This window comes from Phyllobates terribilis, unplaced genomic scaffold (assembly GCF_046119375.1).
Source record: "Phyllobates terribilis strain yellow unplaced genomic scaffold, ASM4611937v1 Scaffold_291__1_contigs__length_2406647, whole genome shotgun sequence".
Lineage (NCBI taxonomy): Eukaryota > Metazoa > Chordata > Amphibia > Anura > Dendrobatidae > Phyllobates > Phyllobates terribilis.
Genome location: NW_027363051.1, coordinates 2368320 through 2378213, shown reverse-complemented (window position 1 = coordinate 2378213; position 9894 = coordinate 2368320). Strand labels below are relative to the sequence as shown.

Here is a 9894-nt window from a genome sequence, read left to right as displayed (position 1 = left end):
GTGCCACATTTCTTAAGCCGTTCCTAGTAATTAATGACAAGAAAAAGGGTCTTAATTACCATGGTGAAATTTCACAAAGATCAGTCAGCATTCTGGAGTTTAATAAGGGTACCAGATTCAGAGGCTGGATAAAATCACATCATTATTCGTGGTTGGTGGTACTGTCACTTCTGCAACTCATGAGACTGCCATTGCTGCGTGAACTCTGATCCTGGCACTGCCGTTCCTCCATATCACGTGGGGAAGGAGAGCCAGAGAAAACCCACTGTTTTGGCAGTCAGGCGTGATTTTAAAAGAGGGACCAGCCACAGCAACTCCCCCACCCCCTTGTACATGCCTTCCCCAGACCCCCTGGAAGTGAAATCCAACACTTCAGGTCAGAAGTCTCTGGCATGCTCTTCATCAGGGCGCACCAATCCCAGAGCGTCCTGCACATGCGCAAGCCTGGGACATTGTTGGGGCCAGCAGGCATCCAAAAGGACTTCGCCGCTCGCATCTACATGAGCCCTCAAGTGACCAGAGGTGGCGCTTCCAGGACCCGACACCGGCACTATAGACAAGGAGCCTTTCTTCCAGGCAAGGCCTGGGTAAGTTTCTCCTTTAACTTTCCTCTCCTGATTCTTCAGCTTCAGGTTCCCTCATGGACAGGAAACCAAAATGATGCGGGGTAGAGGTGCAGCCCTCTTACTCAGTACGCTTCCTGTCCTGTCCTTATTGGGTGAATTCCCTCTCTCGTGTGGCGCTGGTCATGGGGGAAAGGAAAATTTTAGAAATTGTTCTGGTATTCAGTGAGATATTAATGACAATCTTACTTATCAAAGGGGGTGTACTCATTATTCTGAGCAATTTTATTAAAAATTTTAAAACACACAGTGTACATGATTACAGTTTCTTTCCTGTATGACTTCCCTCATGTCTAACATGATACGATTTATTTACAAAAGATTTCCCACATAGTGAACATGAATACGGCTTCTCCCCAGTGTGACTTCTCTCGTGCATCACAAGACTTAATTTACTTGTGAAGGCCTTCCCACATTCCAAACATGAAAATGGCTTTTCTCCTGTGTGAATTTTCTGATGTTTAATAAGATTCCCTTTATCTGTAAAGCATTTCCCACATTCTGAACATGAATATGGCTTCTCTCCTGTGTGAATTCTCTGATGGGTAGAAAGACTCCATTTACCTGGGAAGGCCTTCCCACATTCCAAACATGAAAATGGCTTTATTCCTGTGTGAATTCTCTCATGTCTAACACATTTTGATTTCTCTGTAAAGCATTTCCCACATTCTGAACAGGAATATGGCTTCTCTCCTGTGTGAGTTTTCTGATGTCTAATAAGAGTCTTTTTATCAATAAAGCATTTCCCACACACTGAACATGAAAATGGCTTTTCTCCTGTGTGAATTCTCTGATGTATAATAAATCTTGATTTAGCTGGAAAGCATTTCCCACATTCTGAACATGAATACGGCTTCTCTCCTGTGTGGAATGTCTGATGTCTAATAAGACTCCCTTTACATCCAAAGCATTTCCCACATTCTGAACATGAATATGGCTTCTCTCCTGTGTGAGTTTTCTGATGTCTATTAAGAGTCTTTTTATCAGTAAAGCATTTCCCACATACTGAACATGAAAATGGTTTTTCTCCAGTGTGAATTCTCTGATGTCTAATGAAATCTGATTTAGTTGGAAAGCATTTCCCACATTCTGAACATGAATAAGGCTTCTCCCCAGTGTGACTTCTCTCGTGCATCACAAGACTTAATTTACCTGTGAAGGCCTTCCCACATTCCGAACATGAAAATGGCTTTTCTCCTGTGTGAATTCTCTCATGTATAACACATTTTGATTTATCTGTAAAGCATTTCCCACATTCCGAACATGAAAATGGCTTTTCTCCTGTGTGAATTCTCTCATGTCTAACACATTTTGATTTATCTGTAAAGCATTTCCCACATTCTGAACATGAAAATGGCTTCTCTCCTGTGTGAATTCTCTGATGTATAATAAATCTTGATTTAGCTGGAAAGCATTTCCCACATTCTGAACATGAATACGGCTTCTCTCCTGTGTGAAATGTCTGATGTCTAATAAGACTCCCTTTATATCCAAAGCATTTCCCACATTCTGAACATGAATATGGCTTCTCTCCTGTGTGAGTTTTCTGATGTCTAATAAGAGTCCTTTTATCATTAAAGCATTTCCCACATACTGAACATGAAAATGGGTTTTCTCCTGTGTGAATTCTCTGATGTATAATGAATCTTGATTTATCTGTAAAGCATTTCCCACATTCTGAACATGAATACAGCTTCTTCCCAGTGTGACTTCTCTTGTGCAACACAAGACTTAATTTACCTGTGAAGGCCTTCCCACATTCCGAACATGAAAATGTCTTTTCTCCTGTGTGAATTCTCTCATGTATAACATATTTTGATTTATATGTAAAGCATTTCCCACATTCTGAACAGGAATACGGCTTCTCTCCTGTGTGAGTTTTCTGATGTCTAATAAGAGTCCCTTTATCTGTAAAGCATTTCCCACATTCTGAACAGGAGTATGACTTTATACCTTTGTGTTTTCTGTGTGCTAAAAAATCTGAGCTTTTTGTAAGTTGCTTGTCACACTGAAATCTTGAATCCACTGTGTCACCTGGAATAGTGGTAACAATGTGAGATTGTTCAGGAGAGGGTTCCTCATGATCAGGAGGATTATAAGAAGGTGAAGTGCTGTGAAGTCCAGGAGGTGCAGGAAGGGTGATGAGGTTTTCTCCATTAGAGTGCTTCCTGATAGCTTCTTTTTTACAATTTAGTGATAAACCGTTATTCTCACAAGGATTTCCTGTAAGAATGAAAGATAGATTTGTGTTGTTAAAAAAATCATATCCAAAGAGATTTACACATTTATTTTCTGGATCTCACAATGAAGACCCTCGTCAGTCAAAGTACCGGTAATAAGAAGGACAACTACGTGCCATAACATTAACACAATGACGGGTAAAGTGAATGACACTTATAAACTGGTGACATTGGCACAAGTCAGGGGTGGCAGAGATTAGACAGCAAATAGACAATTCTTAAAGGGAACCTGTCATCAGGATTTACCCCCTTAATGTACCACCAGTGCTATTTCACTCTCTCAAGCTTCCCATCATGCCCTCAGTGTAGAAAAGTGTCCACGCAATTAAAAATGGAGTTTTAATCTTACATTACTGCATGCAAATGAGACTGACTAATCACAAAGGTAGGCCTCATAAAGGTGGCCGCCGTAATCATGTCCACAGTATGCCTAAGGACTAGTGTTGAGCGAGTATGTTCTGTTAACCCTTTCGCCGAGTATGCTCGGGCTGAGCTCCGAGTATTTACAGCTGCTCGGTGATATGGTTGAATCCCTCCCGTGTGCATGATTTGCGACTGTTTGACAATTTTATTACATGGGAGAAATGTCTATTTCTTACACATTCCTAATTACAGGACCCAGGGGAGTCCTTCTCCCAATGTCTGAGAAGAAAAATCTACAAAGGTAGAAAGTGGAACGATTCCAGTATGTGAGCAACCTGTAGTGCAAATGGGCCTCCATGTCCCCTATTAACAACCATACACCATGGATCCTCCTTATCCCCTGGAGCCTCCCTACACCACGGATCCTCCTTATCCCCTGGAGCCTCCCTACACCACGGATCCTCATCATCCCCTGGAGCCTCCCTACACCACAGAGCCTGCTTATCCCCTGGAGCCTCCCTACACCACAGAGCCTGCTTATCCCCTGGAGCCTCCCTACACCACGGGGCCTCATCATCCCCTGGAGCCTCCCTACACCACAGAGCCTGCTTATCCCCTGGAGCCTCCCTACACCACAGAGCCTGCTTATCCCCTGGAGCCTCCCTACACCACAGAGCCTGCTTATCCCCTGGAGCCTCCCTACACCACGGATCCTCATCATCCCCTGGAGCCTCCCTACACCACAGAGCCTGCTTATCCCCTGGAGCCTCCCTACACCACAGAGCCTGCTTATCCCCTGGAGCCTCCCTACACCATGGATCCTCCTTATCCCCTGGAGCCTCCTTACACCATGGATCCTCCTTATCCCCTGGAGCCTCCCTACACCACGGATCCTCCTTATCCCCTGGAGCCTCCTTACATTACTTGTCCTATATGCAGCTGAACCTACTGCACATGTGATACATCCGCCCCGGCCCAAAACACTAAATATATGTCCTTAAAAATTATGTTTAAAGGGAAACTGTCCGTTCCCTGTGCCCCCAGAACCCGCAGCAGCTGTGTCTGCAGATATAAACTCTCCGCCTAACATCTCTATTACATTAAACACACAAACAGATCTTTAGAAAAAGTACTGTATTTCTAAAGTTTATGATATGTAAATGAGGCCTTTGACTTGTCGATGAGGCGTTCGTGACCCCAGAGTAGTCGCCCCACTTAGCATGTCATCACGGCTTTGGGGTCTTGAGAACATGACAAACCTACCGCATGCGCGCGGCTTCTCCTCCTCACTGCATTGAGCCTCTGACGCCGGGTGTACGCGTCCCATTACTGAGATAGGAGAGGACGGTCACTACTGGTCAGAGTCCATGTAGATGGGAGGAGCTCGGCCTCTAGCCCCGCCCTCCTCTCCCCTCCCCCTACACAGAATCTTATCAGGAGCGGCCGTCACCTCCGATCTCAGTGATGGAACAATGTTTCCTAACTGAATAGAGATTTTACCCCGGAACCGAGAATCCTGAGACGGAATAAGAAATACGCAGATTTCTGTGGAGACTCCGGGGACAAAGTCTCCTATTTCCATCTCGTCTATTCTTACAATTCATGAAGTTTATTCCTCTTATTCTTGTGTAATAAAGACTGATCAGGACGTTGTGTATATTATATGGGAACAATGAGGAATACTGTCACCATGTAACAATACATCGCTTATGGTTTATGGCCGCCAGGATTTGGTAACACAAAAATGTCTGAAAAGAAACAAAGTATTTATTGTAGAAAAGTCCTAAAAGAAAATGAAATAAATATATTGTTATTGGCTTGGATTAGTTGTATTACCGCAGTTACAGCGACCCTCCACCCCGGGACTGAACACTACACATTTCCCTGTACAGTCCCCTATGGGGTCCTCTGCCCTCCGCTGCCCCCTCAGATCGGTGGTCCCTTCCCCCGGCTTCCAGGATGGCCAGTGCAGTGGTATGGGGAGGGCAGTAATACGTCTACCCCACCCGCCCCTGCCTTTCCTGTGCTGTGACCTATGGGGCAGCGCCACATCCTATTAATCTCCCAGCAGTCTGCGGGGCGTCACCAGTTACAGATGTATTCTGCACCTGCTTTCATTGCTCCTGTTTGTCTTTGGTAACCTTGTCTGGCTTCCATAATACCCCGGGATGACTTAGGCCTCCATCTACAGGACCATTCTTACTCGGCTTCCTGATTCTGACCTCGTCCCGCTTCTTGATTGTCTAGCACCTGCCATCTTTGGGTCCGATCTGACATGTCGACCTTCTTCTGCCAGCTCGCTCTACCAGCCAGCACTACTATGTGGAGCCGCCCCGGTGTCTGTGCCGTAAGTCCAGATCACTGTACAGTGGTGAAAAGATGGAAGCCGGGAAACCTCTGGGACCGGCTGTATGGAGACTGTGTGTAAGCGCCTTATTATTAGGAACTGCCAGGTTTCCTCCATCGGTTCACCGTTACAGGAGGCAAATGGAGGACACAAGGAAGGGAGTCTATATATGATAACCGTATAGTCACGCCTCAGTCTCAGGGTGGACGGTCGTTTTATCACTCAACTTGTGCAGCTCATGAAGAGAGAAAAATTCTAAAAAATAACAGCAGAATAAAGATGATAAAGTAACAAGATGAGAAATACAACTCATCCCCCACAAAAAAGCTCCTCATACAGCGAGGTCAGTAATGAGAAATAAACCATCAAGAATGGAGAAAACAATCCAACAGAGGCCGGACAGACATCTGTCTGAGATGGTGAGTCCTGCATTGAGCAGGGGGCTGGATACGGGGACCCTGGAGGTGGTCCCCTCCAACCAGAACATTCTAGGATTGTAAGTTGTTTGGTCATTTTATCTGTAAATCATTTCCCCCATTATCGGCCTTACAGATACATTATTTTATTTTTTTTTTCACTTTCTCGTCCTCTCATTTCCGGAGTCATAATGTTATTGGTCACTAAGCTGCGCAGTTCTTCTGCTATTCACCCTATAAATGTAAGGAAATACTGACAACTGGGCGTTACCATTGTTCTCCTACATTCTCCAATCAGAGCTGAGTGTCAGAAGTGTGGGGACACATGTATGGAGAACGGTGACACCCGGTTATCATGTCATTCATAAATGTCGGAGGAACGGCCGGGAATCTGAGCAGCAGTTTCTTTCTTTGGTAACAATTCTTGTCGGAAAAAGAATTTCATCCAATTTATTGGTAAAAAACAAAAACAAAAAAACTTAAAACTTTCGGAACCTGGATGAGGACATCTTCTTACCTTCTTTTGGTAATTTATGTATTTCACTGTTGGAAAGAGAATTATTTATTCACGTTAGAGGCTCAGATGGGGGGACGATTCCTAGACGACATCTTGTTTGTCTGGAGAGACCGAGAGTGAAGATTCTTCTAAAGGGACGTTCCCAAAATCACAATGTGCTCTTATAATAAAGTACACCCTGGTTATTGTGAATATAACCCCTGTATAACATCTGGCCTGTCCAGCACATATCACCCCCTGAGTATGCCCCCCAGGATCTATATACCCAGCAGTTGAAATTGTAACCCATACATACCAAGGAGCCACATGTTATATACTGGGGGGTGGGACAGGGCTGGATGTTATACACCGGGGGGACAACAGGGCCTGAAGGAGAAGCCAGAATGCAGTGATTAATGCGTGTGGCCCAATACTATTCTCCATATAGTGAATCTCTCCATATTACAAGATTCACCATAAATGAGACGCTGACAGGGGATATAATCCGTGCATGGTGAAGGGCGCCCCCTCTGGGTAGTATTTAGTCTCCATGTTTATACGTTGGTTGAACTAGATCTCAAAAACCGACAAGATGTAAGATAACGACAACTCTAGATGCGGCCATCGCAGCTGTTTGTAGATACGAGCTCCTAATCCCTTTTATGATGAAGCAATTCTCCACCCGGCACAGAGGACTAAACATCTGTCATGTACTGTCACCTACCTGGTGTCCTCCGCTTGTCTCTGACTAAGACCTGTGTTCTGGTCCTCCTACATCCAAGATGGCCTCCATAGTGGCAGAGGGACGACAGCAGTATGTCTGACCCACACCTCCATAGCATGGCACTTACTGACTTACCATAGGGGTCTTCATGCCACCGGGCAGTCGGCCTGGATGAGGAGGGACCAGAACGCCGGCCTCAGTGTAGGAGGCAGTGGGAGGCAAACAGAGGCGACAGGTAGGACGACTCTACATGTGACATGTGTCGTCACTCGTCAGCACCAGGCAGAGGCTGCTACATCCCCGAGATCCATAGGACAGGGAGATTCATAACCTGGAGCACAAGCTCGGTCATTTATATGACAGCAGGGACTTGTGTAAGGAAAATATGGACGTAAAGGATGGAAAGAATATTATAGAAGGTGAAGGAAAACTAATATGTGATTCCTAAATCATAAAGAAGAGGTGTGAAGGTGGCCCCGGTATTCATCAGAGAACAGCCGGACTCTACAGGAGCAGCCGCGCCATCACCGGACGCTTCTGCTGTGATGAGGACAGCGGATAAAGCTTCACTGTACCGGAGACTTCATACAATATCACACACCGGTCATCATCATCATCACACGCCGGTCATCATCATCATCATCATCACACGCCGGTCATTATTACATACCTGTGGAAACATCTACCGGAATCTCCTCCTTCCCGTCACTCACACACAGCTGATCCCCCCCCGTCATCGCTTCTTCTTCTGTCTCGTCCTTCACTTTATTCTTAGTTGGATCTTCCTCCTGATATATCAGATGTAACAATCAGCACAATACAAGAAACCACGAAAATCTGTGACATCTATGACCTCAATCAGAAATGTCCCCTATATACAGATCCGGTACAGGGCTCAGCACAGTCTACCTGATGACTCTCCGTGACATTGTGATTCTCCTCTGGACAGTCCTGGGAATACAGAGGACGTGGATATCTCTCTGGTGGATTTCTCCTCCTGAATCCATCTGTAGGAAACACACAGTGACGGAATAGATTGTGTCATGTGTGGCAAAGTCACTGGTAAAGTGATAGAGGGAAGATATATTTCATGGAGGCTATTAGCTTCTGTGAATTGAAACCATGAAATTTGCTCCAACATGTTATTTGCTTAAAGAGGTTAAACTTCCATGTTAAAAGGGAGTGTTTTTTGTGAATGATCATTGTGAAGGGTGGGAGGTCATTCACCATATCTCCATCTCAGAGTGTGGTCTTTGATTTAAATACAAGTCCTACTGAGGCATTCAGTGTTCAGTGTCTGGAGAAGCTAGCTCCAGAGAGGATCTTGTGTTTGTTTTTCTTGAACCAAGTGGAGTTGCTGAACTCTCAGCAGGTGGATCCCTGCTATCACAAAGACTGTGCTTTTGTGTTATTATTTTGCTTTGTTTCCTGTTTTGGCCAAAGGGCCGTGATTTCTTTTATGGACTCAGTGTTGGTTTATGCTGCATTTTAATAAACCAACGAGAACTTTTTGGCCAAAGGGCCGTGATTTCTTTTATGGACTCAGTGTTGGTTTATGCTGCATTTTAATAAACCAACGAGAAGTTTTTAAAGAAACAGTGTACCTGTGTCTACCTCCGTGTGAGCGATCTACCACACATGTTATGATGAAATTATGGGAGTAGTAGTAGGTGACCACAGAACAGACATGACAGTCTCCCTCCTCACCCTGCTGATCGGCCCATATTGCGATCGCCTCTTGTGCTCCATGTATAACCTCAACCTTAATATCAACCAGATCTTCACCCTAAAAATAAAAATGTAAGATGAGCTCAGGTCCCATCACTTCATGGTCCGTTGTTGTGGGGACTTCAGTGTCATCTACCTGATGATCCTCCGGGATGTTGTGATTCTCCTCTGGACAGTCCTGTGAATACAGAGGACGGGAACATCTCTCTGGTGGATTTCTCCTCCTGGATCCATCTGTGGAGACACACAGACTGAATACATGACCTGCCGTGTATCTGTCTATATATGAGACTCGTCTCTCAGAACTAGTAATTCTATGTTTATGTATCAGGGAATAAATTACATTGTTGTGGTCCTCACCACCGGTACCAAGGAACCAGCACATTGTGGCCTCAAGTATGAAGTGATAATCAGCGAGGCCAAAGCCTAATGCTCTCTGCTCTGCACTCGGAGGATGAGGACCCTGAGGAGAGGGACAGAGAAGACCCTCGTCAGTCAGATGGAGCAGCCGTACTAAGAAACACAACTTCTCCAAGTTTCGTTTCCAGGGATGGAACCACAGAGGAGCTGGAGAAAGCTCCACATTTCCATCCATCGGTTTCTTCTCTCCTAATTCACTGTATGGAGATTGGGGGAAGGACGGTGACCATTTACCAGTGATTGTATTTTGAGATCTCATGATGTCACCATGAGGACACGGCCTCCCTCCTGGACAGGATCCTCTGGGATCACTAAGAGGAGAGAACCTTCCGTTCTATTAAAAGACGGGTTACCGCTTTCTTATTCTTCTTTAAATAGAGATAAATCTCAACATCCGCCTTGATATAAACACTAAAATAGGCAGCAAGTGCGCAAAAAGATCTGCGTTTGTCTCTGAAGGAGGAAAAAAGGGCACATGTACGGCTGACGGATGAAGTCACAGAACCCGGAAGGACGGTGTTGTGGGGAGCAACCGGT

The 9894-nt window shown here is 45.1% G+C and overlaps 1 protein-coding gene across 1 annotated transcript; it reads right to left on the bottom strand.

The window, feature by feature from the left end:
• Positions 1 to 839: 839 nt before the first annotated feature.
• On the bottom strand, positions 840 to 8995 carry LOC141220406 (uncharacterized; the record flags this gene model as incomplete). The annotated part of the gene is made up of 4 exons (XM_073666333.1): positions 840 to 2846; positions 7880 to 7997; positions 8119 to 8216; positions 8917 to 8995. Coding segments are annotated over 4 exons (2259 nt in total), but the record flags the coding sequence as incomplete, so codon positions are not given.
• Between the last annotated feature and the right edge of the window lie 899 nt (positions 8996 to 9894).